At 37.3% G+C, this 18,362-nt stretch overlaps 1 protein-coding gene across 3 annotated transcripts in view; it reads right to left on the reverse strand.

The window, feature by feature from the left end:
- Positions 1–18,362, reverse strand: part of RAB31 (RAB31, member RAS oncogene family) — a 261,556-nt gene that overhangs the window by 34,133 nt on the left and 209,061 nt on the right. For all 3 annotated transcript variants that reach the window (XM_007487716.3, XM_007487713.3, XM_056823652.1), the window contains 2 exons: positions 16,765–16,836; positions 15,248–15,354 (listed from right to left, as the gene is read on the reverse strand). In XM_007487716.3, the coding sequence (XP_007487778.1) occupies positions 15,248–15,354; positions 16,765–16,836 (179 nt within the window). The remainder of the gene's footprint in view (positions 1–15,247; positions 15,355–16,764; positions 16,837–18,362) is intronic.

Below are 18,362 nucleotides of genomic sequence, written 5' to 3' on the forward strand. Positions count from 1 at the left end.
TAACACTCCATCAAAATCCTGCAGAAGCAAGCTGTAGGATGTGTGGGAAGGCTGTTGTGTGTGATGAAGCAGATTCTTATAGCCTTCCACGATACCAAGGACAGCCACTGAAGTGAATAATTAGAGTTTGTTATGCTCCCATTACCGCTCATATTTTCTCTAAATATCCAAGATATTTGTGTAACACAGATGAAGCGACTCTTTCAATGATAGTCTTGAACTAGCACAGTGTATGTTTAAAACTAAACCCCTACTGATGCTAGAGGCAATTTACCTGGGAAAGAACAAAAGCCAAAAAAGATCTTATTTTTTTTAGCTAGTAAATAATTACAACATTTATACCATAAGACCCAAACAATCACACTTAGCCTATATATAGCACCATGGAACTAATCCTCAACATCCCTATCATGGGAGTGAGAAACTGCTCCCATGAGATCCTGCCTGCTTAATCACATGTATCCAGAGCTACTATTTACCTGTGGCCAAAGCCCTAGTGTCAAGTTTAAGCAAGCAGTGTCAAGTTCACATCGTAGACTTAAACGGTTGTTTTCTCATGGAAAAACACTCCAGGTTTGAAAGCAGACCCTAGTCCTCCAAAAAGAAAAGATTTTTATTTTTTTCTTCAATTTAACAAATAGTTATTAAGTATCTAGGAAACATCAAGCCCAGTGCTAGCCTTGAGAATACAAAAAGCAAAACATTCCCTGTCCCCAAGGAGTTGACATAAAGAAGAGTTCTTAAGGAATGATCTCTAATAACAGGAGTCCTACTCTGTATCTCTCTGGGCAGAAATGAAGGTGTTACAACCCAAAAAGGTCTTGTGAAGAAGAGATGACAACTATGCCGCATCCCCTGGAGCTGTTAAGGGTAAAATTTTGGATTGAGACTGAATATATTATTTTGTGGTTGCCAGGGATTTAAATTCTAAATCCCAATGAAATACTCAAGTCAGAATGGAATTTTATGGTGGTAATTTACAATAGAAGGAAGAAATTAAGAAGGAGAATGAGGGAAAGGGATAAATATCTGCTCTGGCCTGGCCTGAGCCAGGGGGAGTTCAGAAGCCTCTCAGCCAAGGGGCCTTCCCAGAAGCTTAAATCTAGCCCGGCTTCCAGCTAGGAGGCCTCCTCCAAGATGAGGGGCCTCCTTGGAGGTTGGAACCTTTAGAAGGGTCAAGAGAAAGGGAAGTCAGCCTTAACAATCACCACGTGGGAAGGGAAGCAGTATCCGGACCCATGCTTCAGGGCTCCTCCAAGTCAAGTTTTACCAGCCAAGACCTCAAAAGCCACAAAAGCCCCTCTCATAGGAAGTGACACAAAATATAAAGGCAATTCTTTACATCACTTCCTGTGTCTCACATGTACCAATGGTGGCTTAAACTTTGTTTAGGACAGCCCACGGGGTCAGTCATCTCCAATTTGTCATTTGCTAGCACATGAAGGTCACAGACCATCCTCCCCCACACTTAATCCTTAAGTGGGGGTGTATACATCCCTGGTTGCTAAAATTCTAAAGACTGAGCAGGGTGGAGTAAATCTAAATCCACAGAGCAGGGAGGTGAAGAATTACTAGGACAGAATACTGTATGCATTATCAGATGATGTTTTTTGTAACAAATGTTTTTGCTTAATTGTTTTTCTTTGTCACAAGCAAAAAGTTCTATCCTAGAAAAATATGGGTAGAGATGTCTTTGATATAAGAAAAAAGCATCAATAATACTTAAAAAAAATTTTTTTAATTAAGGAAAATGAAGGCAACACGCTAGGAAAAATGAAAGGAGGGTGGCTTGGGAAGAATTTCTTAGGCCCAGATCTCAAAAACTGACAGCAGCTACTTTGTCTCCCTTGCTCTCAGGGGCTCATACCTTGTGGACCTTTCTTATGGCTCCTCTTCCTATTTCAGTTCAATCTGTGATGGCTAGACTCCAAGCTAAGAGTCCAAACATCTGGAAAACTGAAGTGCTTGAAAATGATTCCTGGAATTCAAAATAGAAATTCCAGGGAAATTCAGTTTCTGGGCAGCATGCAGATTAAAAGCAAAATGAATACTAGCTCTTCTGGCAAAAACTCCCATATCAAAGCTGACCCTCAGTAACACTATATTAACATTTTTGAAAGCTACATTTTGGATGTATTGTTGGCCTCACCTGAGTACAAATACTGCCTTTGCCACTTACCATCTGTGAAACCCTGTGCAAATCACTTAACCTCTCTAGACGTCAATCTTTTCACCTTTAGAATAAGAGCTTGGACCAGATGATCTTTTCCAAAAATAAAAGCTTTTTATGCTAATTATCTGCCATGTGTGGGGCCTGGTTGAGGAAGAGATTCAGTCCTCTAAGGAATTTCAACCTTCCTTTTTGCTCCCTGCAGCTTCATTTTTAACCAGCAGATATAAGGTTGTTTACTTCAGTCTCTTGGCTTCAACTATCAGCAAAAGATAACCATTTTGCAGGCCGACATGTTACTGTCATTGAATGACCTCATATAAACTTCTTTTCCATGTACCACATGGCAGCAAAAAGCAGTATCAATCAGTCAATAAGTATCTATTAAGGGCCTGGCATTGTTCTCGGAGAGGATACAAAAATTAAACTGTTCTTGCCCTCAAAGAGCTCACATTCTATTGTAGGAAATAGCAGATACACATATAAATACATGCAAAAATATACTAAAGAAATAAAGATAATTTTTTGGGGAGGAGGCACTGGAATTCGGGGGGGGGATCAGGAAAGGGCTTATATAAGAGGTAGCATTTTTTTTGAGATTTGAAGAAATTAGATATTTATGCAACAGCGGTAAAGAGGGAATGTATGCCGTGAATAGAGTCTAGAGCACATTCCATGAATGGAATCTAGACTACACACCATGAATGGAATCAAGAGTACATTCCATGAACCAAGTATAGAATATATTCCATGAATGGAGTCTGTGGTGCCTATAATAAGATAGGACCTTGGGAAAATGTCAGTATTTGGTTATAATACTTCAACAATTTTCTGTTTCACAAATCATGTTGTTGCTTTTGATGGTCTTGGCATTAGTTTTTAATGTTTGAGCATTTTAGAATATTTGCTCTGAATTCATCTTGGGTTTCACAATCTTGCATCTCCAATTCTGAAAGTTTATAGGACACCAAAAAGTTTTAATGCTCATTTCTTTTAAGCCCTTATCTTCCATCTTAGAATCAATATTCTGTATTAGTTCTAAGGCGGTAGAGTGGTAAGGGCTAGGCAATGGGATTTGCTTAAGATCACACAGCTAAAAAGTGCCTGAGATCAAATTTGAACCCAGAACCCCCAGTCTCTGGACTTGGCTCTCCATCCTCTGGACCACGTAGGTGCTCCCTGTGTTATTACATAACTTTTGAAATTGGTTTGAAAGTTGGATATATACTGCTCATAATCAATGCAGAAATATTAAGTCAGCTATTCAATAGGCTCCATTCCATTTTCCAAAGTCTTCCCAGAAATTATAGACTTACTGAGCTACCTGGTAGTCCTAACTTTAGTCTTCATCTGTTGCAAAGACTTAAGAAACAAAAGGTTAATAGGCACTTATCCTATGCCAGATATTATGCTCTGTGCTGGGAGTACAAGGAGAAATCTTTGACTCTAAGAAAATACAAAATATAATATGTAAACACAAATAATAAAGATTAAAAATAATTAAAATAGTAAAGATTAAAAAATTAAAAATTAAAAAAGAATTAAAAAAATAAGGAGCCATTTCTGCTCAGTACAAGCAACTCAGGGGATCAGAGGAAGCCTCATGTTGGAAGCAGAGCTTGAACTGAGTTTGGACAAGAACAAGGGATTCTAAAGGGAAGACCAAGAGCGTTCCAGACACAAGGCATGTACAGCCTGGGCAAAGATATGGCAAAAAAGTTTGGAATGTTGTGCCTGAGGAAAAGCCAGTCAAATCATCTAGCTAAAAGGCAGACTGCCTTACGGGGAATAAAGCCTTCTAAGTCTGGAGAGGTAGGCAGAAGCTAGATTATGCCAGACAGGAGTTTGTATTTTCTCCTAGAGGCAATAGGGAGCTACTAGATTAAAAAGAATGTTTGGACTTCAAATTTCCAAATTTGAACAAATCTCTAATTCCCAAGTCTAAAGTGCATAGGAAACTTTTAACACCTGAGTTCCAAAGTGGTATGAATTCTGGACAAAGACTGATGTGGGAGCTAATGCTTGGCACAAAACAATGTTAATGACTGACACTAACATTTCTCAGAGAAAGAGCTAGCATTATTGGGTGAACTGCTGCAAGACTGTAAGCCAGTTGGGAAAATGGCTAGAATTTAGTGTATTATTAAAATTTTTTATATTTTTCATCTTATTCAGCTTTTATTTTTTCAAATTGCTAGTTACATATACATATATTTGAATTCATATGTGTTAAATTTATATAAAACAAGATCCTATTACATAGCACTTTAGGGTTTAAGATGCTCTTAAATATATCTCATGAGGGGGCAGCTGGGTGGCTCAGTGGATTGAGTCAGGCATAGAGATGGGAGGTCCTAGGTTCAAATCTGGCCTCAGACACTTCCTAGCTGTGTGACCCTGGGCAAGTCACTTCACCCCCATTGCCTAGCCCTTCCCACTCTTCTGCCTTGGAACCAATACACAGTATTGACTCCAAGATGGAAGGTAAGGGTTTAAAAAAATTATCTCATGAGACATTTGTAAAGCACTTAGCACAGTAGTTGGCATGTAGCAGATATTATACAAAATGCTAGCTATTTTTATTAGCTCCTCAAAAATAACCCTGAGAGATGAGCACTATTATTATCCCTATTTTATATTTGAGGAAACTGAAACAGTCACATAGCTAGGAAGTATCTGAGTCTGGATTTGAACTCAGATCTTCCTGACTTCAGTAAAGATCCACTGGGCCAAATAGCTGCCTCTTTTCTGGGGTATAGAACCTCTACCTAATTCACAGTTGTGAATATTAATTATAAAAGACTCATGGTAGTATATTCAAATGAAAATGACAAATTGCTGTTGTAATGCCTCCACATTCCCCTTCTGACTTGTCATGTCATAGTATTGTAACCTAAATCACAATGAATATTAAACTACTGCTGAAGTTTTGCCTTCTGTGATAGAGGTTTAATACAAGAACTTGAATGACAGAGTCTGGAGAGCTGCAGAGGCTTCTCATCCACAAAAGGGGATCTCAAGAGGATTAGAATCTGGTGGGAGGTGGAGATTCTAAGAGGGAAAACCATGTCTCTGCCTCTCTCTGTCTCTCTGTCTCTGTTTCTCTCTCTGTCTCTCTATCTGCTGTCTGTCTCTCTCACTCTCTGTCTCTCTGTGTCTCTGTCTCTATCTCTCTTCTTCTCTCTCCCTCCCTTCCTCCCTCCCTTTCTCCCTCTCTGTTTCTCTCTCCTTCTATCTCTCCTTCTATCTCTCTTTCTCTCTCTCTGTCTGTCTCTCTGTGTCTCTGTCTGTCTCTCCCTCTCTCTGTCTCTCTGTCTCTGTCTCTCTGTGTCTCTGTCTCTCTCTGTGTCTCTGTCTCTCTCTCTCTGTCTCTCTCTCTCTGTCTCTCTCTCTCTCTCTCTCTCTCTCTCTCTCTCTCTCTCTGTCTCTCTGTCTCTCTGTCTCTCTCTCTCTCTCTGTTTCTCTACCTGCTGTCTGTCTCTCTCACTCTCTGTCTCTCTGTGTCTCTGTCTCTATCTCTCTTCTTCTCTCTCCCTCCCTTCCTCCCTCCCTTTCTCCCTCTCTGTTTCTCTCTCCTTCTCTCTCTCCTTCTCTCTCTCTGTCTGTCTCTCTGTGTCTCTGTCTGTCTCTCCCTCTCTCTGTCTGTCCGTCTCTCTCTCTCTCTCTCTCTCTCTCTCTCTCTCTCTCTCTCTCTCTCTCTCTCTCTCTCTCTCTCTCTCTCTCTCTCTCTCCAGCAAAGGGGAAAGACTGGTATGACACTGGATCCTGAGTACTAGACTAACTCCCCCCTTGAACCTGATCACCCTCCCCCAAAGATCCCAAGAAGTGTGACAGAAAGCTGAGAAGAATAAGAAGTAGCCCTAACAAGGTCTCTCGCAGCTCCTTGTCACCCTGGGTCTGCACATTGCTCTGCTGTGACAGAGGCCAGGGTTCACCAAACCTGAACCTCTCAGAGACCAGACTGGCAAGCCTGGGTCTCTCAACTTTGGAAGTAGGGAAGGAAGGAAGATTTAAACAGACAGGGACCTCTTTCCCCTCCTTCCTCTAGACCCTAACCCTGCAGACATCTTCCTGTTTTACCCGACAATAATTGTTTAGAATCAAGATTGTCATCTATCCTCAAATGACTTCATTGTGAGTGAAGGAAATAGTCACCGTGGAAGAGGGAGAGCTGAGTTCTCTCTCTGTTTCCCCAAGGGAAGAAGTTCATCTACAAGAACAGTTAATAGAGGGGAGTAAAAGGAAGGTTTAGTGAGGAGACTCCATTCCTTCTCCCTTCCTCCATAAATAACACCCAAACCAACCCTCTAGGACACTTCCTCTCTCCTCTTTCTGACACCTTCCACTTACCACTTTGTATTGAAAAGCCGTAAAATATCACTTTGCTTTTTGAATTATCTCCTCAAGAACTTAAAATGGCTTCCCAACCTATCAAAGTCAAAATTCTTCTACTTATCTTTGAACTTACTTGCCCCAAACCTACCTTTTCTACCTAGATCACGTGTTCAGCTGTTATGTTAGATAACCTAGGCTCCTTAAAGTCATCCCATGCTCATTCTCACTAACACTGTTGCTCCCTTCCCTAAGCCTTCATTATTTTGTTTTTTATTCATTTATTTTTAAACCCTCGCCTTCCATCATAGAATCAATACTGTGTATTGGTTCCAAGGCAGAAAAGTGATAAGGGCTAGGTAATGGGGGTTAAGTGACTTGCCCAGGGTCATTCAGTTGGGAAGTATCTGGGGTCAGATTTGAACCCAGGACCTCCCATCTCTAGGCCTGGCTCTCCATCCACTGAGCCACCCAGCTATCCCCTTAGTCTTCATTATTTTGACTAACAGAATGCCTCTGAAATCCCTACCCTCTGACAATTAACTCCCTCCTTTGTTCATAGCTCCTATCTTTTATGGGCTATCCACATTGGAAATCATAATTGCCCTCTGACAGGGGCATCTCCACTGTCCCCTATTTCTATAATTTAAGGCCCATCATTGTAATCTTAGGCTGATTAAACAATCCCCTCCCTTCAAATTCCAATAAACAGGCAATCGCGCCAGGTCTCCAGCCCGTCAACTTTTAAAGCTTTACCCCTTTAACATTACAAGATGAGAGCAAAGTAGTGAAAAGAAACCAAGCGGAGAAAGTATAGATGATCCGGCTGTTTTTGGATTGTAGTCAAGATGGCAAAGTTCTGAATGAAATCCAAAGACTGGCGGAGACCCAGCACTGTAAACAATTACATAGTATCTCTCATCATTAAAAACCAACATGCCACAATTTGACATGAGTCTTTTGAAATCCCAAAGAAACAGAGCAATTTGTCAAATGGCATCAAGAATGTGTGAGAGACTTATTCTTCAGTGTTTACTTAATTTTGATTTAATCATATATGGATTAGCAAAACTTAGAGCACTCTGTACTGTCTATCATGGTATTTATGGGAATTGACTTCCAACATTCCCTGGAAGCCAAAACAGCTAAGGGAATAGAGGCGATGCAAATTCATTATTTGCTTCTTTATTGCATATTTATTTAGTAAGACAGCTAGCCTTTGAGATTGGAGAAAGGCATCCTCAAGCCTCTACTCTAGCGGAACCCCTATAAACCCCTCTCCAGAGGGAGGCTGCTCCATATTTCATTGTTTCAGGATAAGCCAATGCACATTTTGACAATCTACATCATGTCTCAAGTCTTAAAAGATGATCTGGAGGAAGGGCAGGCAGCTGGGTAGCTCAGTGAATTAAGAGCCAGGCCTAGAGACAGGAGGTCCAGGTTCAAATCTGGCCTCAGACACTTCCTAGCTGTGTGACCCTGGGCAAGTCACTTAACCCCCACTGCCTAACCCTTACCACTGAAGCTTCTGCCTTGGAACCAATACACAGCATTGATTCCAAGACGGAAGATAAGTTTTAAAAAAATGATCTGGGTCTAACTCTAATATTGAGTTAAACTTGTTTAATTTAACTAAGCTAGGAAGGTGAACATGAAAAATCCATCTTGTCCCACCAAAGGAGTCATTTTGAATGGAGCTGGTGACAGAAATAACAATGATAATAATACCAACTAAATATATGTTAGTGCTCTCTCTATTCTCAAATACACACGTATCTAGCAATTTATTTCTATCTTGGAGGATCTGAATAGAATGGAAACTACTAGAGAAAGGATTCTTTTGTTTTGTTTTGTGATTGTATCGGCAATGACTAGCATGGTGAATTACACATGATATGCACTTAATAAATGCTTGTCAGAGTGGTTCCATTGGGCAGCAGTATGCTATATGTGAAAGAAAAATAGTTTTTAAATGCATTACGTTATTGTATAGTCAGACAAGACTGTAATCTACTCCCCCTGCCTACAAGGAAGGATGTGGATGTTATTTCCTATTTCTGCTGAATGAATACTCTGTAGAGATCTCTCTGTGACATGTGGCACATTTTCATGAATTGATAAACTACAAGGGTGACAGCTGCCATGTCAAGTGATGGACTAAAGTCGCATTCAATTCCAGGGGGATCATAACTAACAATTTTGTGTAATAACAAATTTCTAAGCTATTTATCCAGGACTTTGTTGGTAAAAAAAAAATTGAACATCAAGATAAAACACATTCTCATACAGAATGATGGAAAAAAGAAAGGAATAATTCTGGAACATCTTAGCCCTATATATAAAGACAAAATTATGAGCATATGATTTAATGATAATCCCAAGAGGGTTATTAGCCTTCTTAAAATTCTGGGAATAACAATTAAAAAATTAGTCTTATTCTATTATGAAGAATGACTATTTGCCAGCTTAAGACCATCTTTCTGAAAAAACAATCTTTATGCTTTGCCTGATTTCATCTTTACCTCTCTATAAATGTCTTCCCTGAATCTTTGGAGTAGAGCCAAGATGGTGGAGTTGAACAGAGAAGCTCAAAGTCACCATGAAAACCTTCTCCAACTGATCATAAAATAATGCCACAAAATAACTATAGGAGTGAAAGAACCAACAAGGAAACAGAGTGTAAATGCTTTCCCTCCATACCCCAATATTAACTCTGCCTTTGGAAATCCTACACACTTTAATGCCCTCTTCAAATGCCAGTTGTTCCATAAAGCTTTGTGGATCCCCCTAGCAAAAATCTCCCTCTCCCTCCCTACTTTAAAGGCATTTTTGTTCATATCACCCTTGTGGTACTTACTACAATCTACCTTACAATATATTTATCTGTGCCCAAGTCATTTCTTCTATCATATTGGAAGCTATTGGAAGAAACCATTTCTTATTTATCCTTATTTCTTCCATAATTCCTTAACACAATATTTATATTAATGAAATAGTTTAATTTTTAAGCATATACAGTTCACAGAATTAAATAGTAGATAATCTATAAATTTTAGAAAAAGAATGGAAATGACAGTTCATGGAGTTTACTTCCAAGAAGGGAAATACAACATAGGCATTTAACTATACTTCATAAACATTAGTTGAATTCAAACAATGCAGGGAACAAATCAACTAATTACTTAAGGAAGGAGAATGTTCACAAATTTTATGAGGAAATAACTGTAAGCTCTAGGTTACTTCTGACATAGTTGTTCTCTTCAAATATGAAATACAATGAAATATATGTATACTTAGGTGGCACAGTGAATGGAGTATTGGATTTAGAGTTAAATAAAACTTGCTAGTTGTATAACCCTGGGCAAATCATTTAACCTTCTTCTGCCTTTGTTTCCTAATCTACAAAATGGGGATATTAATAGTGATTATTTCCCAGTGTTGTTCATAAGATCTAATGAGATAATATATATAAAACACTTTGCTAACCTCAAAGTATTATATAAATGCTAGCTATTATTATTGTGTAAAAAGGAATTCTTTATTCCTTTTCTCTAATTTAATGGGGGACTTTGAGGTCCTTTTACCACAGAGATGTATAGGGATTAACCAGCCCACAGTGAAAGGAAGTAGAAACTAGAGGGACAGGAAGTGAGTTAAGAAGGGAATATATAAGGGGCCAGCATTAATTGGTCAAAGAGTGAAGTCAGCTGCTGAAAGTTAGGTGCTGCAGGGAAGTTGCCTGCTGGGAGTGTGTTGGGTTGGGTTGGGTTGGTGGTTGACGTTTAGTTGCTGGAATATAAAAGTGAGCCTGAGCTTCCTGAAAGGGCTTTAGCCTTTAGAGGGCTTTTTGGCTTTTGGGACCTTTTTCGGGTTGGGAGGTTGGGTTGGTTGCTGATGGTGTGGACTGGTGATTAGTTGTTGCTTGGTTGTTGGGTGTTAGTTGGTGGTTAGAAGATAGCTAGCTAGACAGGCAGACAGGCAGACAGACAGATAGAGATAAATATAAATTCTGCCTGGTGATCTGAGCTGAAGGGTGATCAGCTGGACTTTCTGGCAGTTATAGGTAGTTATGGGGTAGTTAATTAGGTATTAGGCAATTTCTTTCTCTACCTCTTTCCTATCTCTCTCCTTCACTATATTCATTTTACTATATTCTTTTACTATCTATTTTAATAAAACTAAATTATTAATTGTTAAAAAATGCTAGATGTTTTCTTTTCTCTGGCTTAAAGGGATAATATTAATTTACATCTCTACTATAGACTCATTCAAACTTAAGTTATTAAAAGCTGCTCTCTTATTTTGTCAAAACTAATTTAATCCTTACAATTGTTAATATTACTATTATATATATATATGAACAATGACAAATTATGGATATCACAGGTCAAGGAACTAATGATTTTAATGTTTCACAAACATGTAAATATGATCCTAGTTAGTCAATTCATTAATTGCTGGGTGGGCTTACTTATAGACAATCTGTTTTGTTTTGTTTTTTTCACCAAAGTTGAGTTTAAAGGGTTTATCACCAGGTTAACCTCAAGGGAATGAATATTTTCAGCCTCAGAAGCGCTCATTCCCTCTATTAACTTACAGAGGGCCTTTAATCTGAATCAGAGAAGAGAATGTCTACTCCCACCAAACAGCACCCCATTCCCCCCCAAAAAATAAAAAAGGAAATGGCCATGTAGGGATTGATAGAGAAGTTAAGAGCAAAAAGGAGCCAACAGGATTTCTTAGGCAGGGGAATGACCTGGTCAGAACTTTGCTTTGAGAGTAATATTGGCAACTATGTGAAAGAAGCACTGAAGAGGGGGAAAGACTAGAGGCAGAGAGACCAATTCGTGTGTTTGTGTGCTTTCTTAAATGATAGGAGATTTTAATGTCCCTCTATCAATTGTGTATAATGATAAGAGAAATTTATGTTTATTTTTTAAAATATTTGGGGGGTGGGCAGTAGTTAGGTAGCAGAGTACCAGGCCTAGAGTCAGCAAGACCTGGATTCAAATGTGGCCTCAGACACTTCCTAGTAACTCCTAATTGCCCAGCCTTTGCCACTATTCTGTCTTAGAACTGATACTAAGACAGAAGAAATGTTTAGTTAAATATATGTGCTTATATATATATATATATATATATATATATATATATATATAAACATATGTTTATATATATATATAATTTTCTCCAATTACATGTAAAAACAATTTCTAACATTCATTAAAAAAAATTTTTTTTGAGTTCCAAATTTTCTCCCTCCCTTCTTCCTTCCCTGAGATGGTAAAGCAATCTGATACAGATTTTATACCTGCAATCATGTAGAGCATATTCCCATATAAGTCATTTTATGGAAGAGAACACAAACAAAAGAATGAAGAAAGTGAATTTTTCATCATGAGTTCTTGGGGATGGCTCAGTTAGTGGTTTTTGTCCAAACAAGAGATGATGAGGACCTAAACAAGAATAGGGACCTTGTGATAAGAGAATTGGGGGTGGGGAAACAGAGATAGAAAGAAAGAGACAGAGACACAAAAAGGTAGAAATGGATTTGGGTATACATTATGGAGGTAAAATGAACCAGATATGACAAATGCTTAGGGAAATGAATAAACATTTATATATGCCAGGCATGGTGCTATCTGTATTTTTACAAATATTATCTCATTTCATCCTTACAGCAATGCTGACAGGTAGGCACTGTTATTATCCCTATGTTACAGTTGAAGAAAATGAGATTAACAGTAGTTAATTAATTTGCTCAGAACCACACAGTTAGTAAATGTTTAAGGATTTGAACTTGGTCTTCCTGACTCCAGGACTAGCGCTCTATCCACAATGCCATTTGCCTCTGATGGATGTGAGGATGTGAGCAATTAGGGAAAGGGAAGCATTGAGAATAGAATTCTGAATAAAGCTAGTATAATTAAGCCCTCAACAGAAATAAATTAGGGAAGAGGCAGGATGGAGGGAAATGAGTTGTTGTGGACATGGCAAGTTTGAGATCTTGCCATCTATTTGGAGATGTTCCTTAGTTAGCTGGTCATAAGAGAGTAGAGTTAAAGAGAAAGACTAGAGCTAGATATATAGATCTGGGTATCAGTGGCATACATATGATGATCAAACTTATGGGAATCAATGAGAACAGTGAAAGAACATAGAAAGAACATACAAGAACAGGACCTGGGATGGTGCCCTGGAGTAGAGCCATGGATAGAAAGCAAACAAAGATAATGAGCTTACTAAAGAGACTGAAAGAGAGCTTTTAGATAGGTGTATAGTACTGTGAAGAGTATAGTACTGTGAAAAACCCAAGAAGATAATGTCTAGGAAGAAAGGGCAATCAATGATGTCAATTGCTACAGAGATGTCAAGAAGTATCAGAATTAAGAAAAGGTCATCAGATCTAGTAATTAATAGACCTTGGAGAGAATTCATGGTGAAAGGTAGGAATGCTATAGGACAATTTGAATTAAAGTACATTTTTACTTTTTTGTAGGATATTACTTAGAAGCTGTCTCAGAATGATTTTTTTTTTGTTCATTGGCATATATAAAATACATTCAGAAACTTAGTATGTTTGTTCTAGGTATGTGTACACCTTTAGTCTCTGGGATTCCTGAAGGGCAGAGTGTACAAGTATACATGAGACTGATTCACTGATTCTTCTTCTGTTCAATGGGTAAAGGAACAATGACAAGGAAAATATATTGCTGGAGACTGCTTAGACTCCCAATAAGATCAAGGGTGAAGCAAGAATGTCCATTATCACCACTATTATTCAATATTGTACTAGAAATGCTAGCTATAACAATAAGAAAAAGAAATTGAAGAAATTAGAATGAGCAATGAGAAAACAAAAGTATCATTCTTTGCAGATAATATGATGTTATACCTAGATAATCCTACAGAATCAACAAAAAAGCTAGTTGAAATAATTAGCAACTTTACCAAAATTGTAGAACATAAAATAAATCCACATAATCAACATTTCTAGATATTACAAATAAAGTACTGCAGTGAGAGACAGAAAGAGAAATTCCTTTTAAACTAAATTTTTGTTCAGTTGCTTCAGCTGTGTCCAACTCTTTATGACCCCAAATTAGAGTTTTCTTGGTAAAGATACTGAAGTAGTTTGACATTTCCTTCTCCAGCCCATTTTGCTGATGAGGAAACTAAGGCAAACATAGTTAAGTGATTTGCCCAGAGTCACACAACTAGCAAGTGTCTGAAGCTGAGTTTGAACTCAGGTCTTCCTGACTCCCATCCTGATCCTCTATCCACTGCACTACTTAGCCACCCCAAAACAACTGTAGAAAATATAAAATATTTGGGAGTCTATCTGTCAAAACAAACCCAGGAACTATATGAACACAATTACAAAACATTTCACACAAATTGTCAGATCTAAACAACTGGAAAAATATTAAATGCTCATGGGTAGGCTGAGCCAATATAATAAAAATGAGCATTCTACTTATTTTACTTATTCAGTGCCATACCAAATGACCAAAAATTATTTTATAGAGCTAGAAAAAATAATAAAAATGTTTACTTTGAAGAACCAAAGACCAAGAATATCAAGAGAATTAATTTTTTTTTTAAGTGAAGGAAAGTGGCCAAGGCATACTAAATCTCAGACTGTATTATAAAGTGGCAATCATCAAAGCAATCTGATACTGGCTAAGAAGTAGTTCAGTAGCTTCTTTTAATGAGGATTACCACCTTGTCTCTGGTCAATAAAGCTGGTAGACCAGTTGGCTATATCTCAATTTGAAGCTATGATATTCACCAGGAGACTTTTTTCTGCACATCTAGTCTGGCTTCTTTCAATTCACCATAAAGTACTTTAATCAGATATCTACATACTCAGGTATTCATTTCAGTTGGAAACCTAAAAACCCACATTATAAACACCTGGAGCCATTTGTAAGGAAACAGCAGGACCTGACGATGAACAGGAAAATTTGGAAGCAGAAAGAATAGTGTCCTTAGAAACAATCTTTCACCTTTCAAAGACTTTGTCCCTTACATCCAGGTATATAGATCTATTTTGAAGTTAACCCTGATCAAAGTTTTACTGTCAGGGAAATTTCTGGAACTTCTTTGGAATTTTGAGGTTGTTCTAAATCTGATTAGCAGATAATTAAATCACTGTTAAATCACAGCTAATGTTCACCAAAAATTAACAGATTCGATCTTTCTATTGATTAGCTCTTATTCTCAAATTGATAGCTATTTATTGAAGGTAAATTATAGAAGAAAGATCACTGGACTGAGAGTATGGAAACTTAGCTCCTTTTATAAAGCAGTATGTCACCTTAGACAAGCCACTTGATATCTATTGACCTCAGTGTTCTCATCTTTAAAATAAATAGGTTTGAGTCAGCTAGGTGGGTCAGTGGATAGAGAGCCAGGCCTGGAAACAGATGAACCTGGGTTCAAATCTGACCTCCTCAGGCACTTTCTAGTTGTGTGACCCTGGGCAAATCACTTGACCTGAATTGCAGCTCTTCTGCCCTGGAACCGATACTTAATATTGATTCTAAGATAGAAGGTGAAGGTTAAAAATAAAATAAAATAAAATAAATAGGTTAGACTAGAGGATCTAGAATGAAAAAAGTAGATGCCAGTTAAATAAATGATTAGATTAAGAATAAGCACCATTGGCATAATATTCTAAATTTGAACATGGGCACAATTCATAGTTTCATCCACATAATTCAGCATATGTATATGTATTACCTAATATCTGAGAGATCACATTTGTTTCCAGCGATGGCCATTACAATATTTTCTGGACCATGTTCTTTTAATTCTTTCACCCATTTCTTCAAGGTATTAAAAGAATCCTGAATCAAAAAGAAAAGCAAATTACTTAGGAAGTCTCTTGTGATCTTTTTACAATCAACATTTTCTTGCCATTATGAGTGCACTACAGTTTGATTAAGAAAGAGTTTTCATGCAATGCTCTTGAAATGATTAATGCTACTTCTTTGAAAAATTATGGAACTAAAACTATCATTGAAAATATAATTCATTCTTTCACACAATCTGAAATATTCAAGAAACACACCTCCTTCCTCTAAATGGAAAAGTGGAGGCGAATGGTGCAAAATGTTATCAAATATGCTTATAGTATTGGCCATTTTTCTCTTATTGGGAATTTTGTTATTGTTGTCATTGTCATTATAAAGGAGGGTTCTATTTTAAGGCTGAAGAAGGCTATTTTATTGAGAAATAAGTGTGATATAAGAAACAAAAACCTTCAATAATATTTTAGAAATATGAAAATCATTCACAGAATAAATCAAACCTTTGATAAAGGTAAAATGTTCTTTTTTCCCTACTAGCATTTCTCTGTAATTTAATATTTCTTTAAAGTTGTATCCTTTACATTAAGTAAATACAAATAATAATGTTGATACTATCCTGCTAGTAATGGAGGGCTCCTTTCATGTTTGTTACAGTTAGGGAAAACAGCCTATGTTCTCTAAAGTCTGTTTTTCCTTTTTGCCCTTCATTCCCACCCTCCCTCCAGTCCTTGAGCCAAAGAACACAGAACATAGAGGCAAAAGTGGCACAAATTCATAAATGGTAGCAGTGATGGGTCATTAAACTAATACCCTAGTGTTCTGAGTCAGCTCTTCAAAGCTAAAAGTAAATAATTCAATTTATAGGAGAGAAATAAAATGTCAGCAAATTGCTACCATGATCCTTTAATAAACATCCTATGACCTCATTTTATAAGATTTAAATATAAATAGATATAAGGATATATATTTATACATGTACATGATACATGCATACAAATATTACCTTTGGTTTTTAAAACAAGTAATTTACTGTAGTAACACAATGGGAATATTTACAGAAAATGGGAATTTTAAAGCTTAGTGATTACCCATGTGTAAAACTTTACAAAACAAATTCCTTTTCTGCCTTCAAAAGTAAAAACTTGGTCAAAGAATTTCAAAATTCTATCTGCAAATAAGCGGCAAGAGGAAAATATTTTCTTGAAGTTAATAAGCAGCCACTCTCTAGGAAGTTTGGTTTTTTCATTTATTTCAGGATATGCTGTACATCTACATGCACTAAGGCCTTTGGGAAATAAAAGCAATATGGAAAAGTCCACTTTGGCTCCTGAGGATCATTATTTCCTGCCAATGCATGGCTGCATAATAATAAACTCCACTATAGTACATCTGAGAGACCTAACACAAGAGAAATATGATATTACCTCTCCATTTGGCCAATCTTACCTGTTTAGTGATATCATACACTATAACAGCTGCTGCAGATCCTCGATAGTACATGGGTGCCAATGAATGGAACTGTTTAAGGAAAAATGAATAAAATTAGTCCAAAATGAATGCTTTTAATGTAGTTTCAGACTAAATGCAAGATTCCAGTCCCAAATATATCAAAGAGAGTGATTTTCACTGGTGTTTTTCCAAATATTATTTAATTAATTTTAAAATCCTCCTTACTGAACATTTCCCTATGTTCTGCACACACCTATGAACCCTATGGACTCTTCTTTCACTTTAAATGTTGCCTTCCAAAAGATTATTTTCTCTATTTCTCCCTATTCATCTGGTTTTACTTTCCTGTGTCACATTCTAAGTCCTTCTGCCCTTTAATGTAGAATCTACTAAATAGTGTGTTATCCTGGTTATGGCTCCACAATATTTGAATTGTTTCTTTCTGGCAACTTGCAAAATTTTCTCCTTGACCAGGAAGCTCTGGATTTGACTAGAATATTCCTGGAAGTTTTCATCTTGGGATCTCTTTCAGGAGTAATTAATAGATTTTTTTCAATTTCTATTTTTACTTTCTGGTTCTAGGGTATTAGGTCAGTATTCCTTGATAACTTCTTTGAAATATGATGTCTAAGCTCTTTTTTTGATCATGGATTTCAGAGAACCTAATAATTCTTAAAGTTAATTATCCTCAATCTATTTTTCAGGTCAGTTTTTTTCCAATAAAATATTTCACATTTCTTTCTATTTTTTCATTCTTTTGATTTTGTTTTATTTTGTTTTAAACCCTTACCTTCCATCTTAGAATCAATACTGTGTATTTGTTCCAAGGCAGAAGAGTGCTAAGGGCTAGGCAATGGGAGTTAAGTGACTTGCCTGGGGTCACATAGCTGAGAGGTGTCTGAGGTCAGATTTGAACCTCTAGGACCTCCCTTTCTCTAGGCCTGGCTCTCAATCCACTGAGCTACCCAGCTGCCCCCTGTTTTATTTCTTAATGTTTCATAGACTCATTAGCTCCCACTTGCCCATTCTAATTTTTAACAAATTATTTTCTTTGGTAAGCTTTTGCATCTCTTTCTCCATTTGGACAATGGATTTTTATGTCTCTCTTACCAAAATGCTGACTCTTTTTTTCATGATCTTGCATCATTCTCATTTCTTTCCTCAATTTTTCCTCTGTCACTCTTATTTGGTTTTTTAAATCCTTTTTGAGCTTCTTCCAGAAATTGTTTTGCCCTGTGATGGATTAATATTTTTAATTTGGGGCTTTGTAGGTAACTGCTTTGATTTAGTTGTCTTCTGAGTTTCTGTCTTGATCTTCCTTGTTACCATAATAATTTTCTATGACCAAGTTATTTTATTATTGTTTGCTCTTTTTCCCCCCCCAGCCTTTTTCTTGACTTCTAACTATAGATGAAAATTGGCTGTGCTCCTGAGGTAGAGGTTCTTCTTCCCTGCTCCTGCTCTTTGAGTGACCTCAAGCATTCTGTTCTTCCTTGGAACTGTGAGTAGGATCCCTGTTTCCCTGGGACAGTTAGTACCAGTGCATTACTGCTCCTCCTTTCCCTGCAAATGCAACCCAGAATCAGAGTCCTGCT

The sequence above is a fragment of the Monodelphis domestica genome, chromosome 3, assembly GCF_027887165.1.
Source record: "Monodelphis domestica isolate mMonDom1 chromosome 3, mMonDom1.pri, whole genome shotgun sequence".
Taxonomy (NCBI): Eukaryota; Metazoa; Chordata; class Mammalia; order Didelphimorphia; family Didelphidae; genus Monodelphis; species Monodelphis domestica.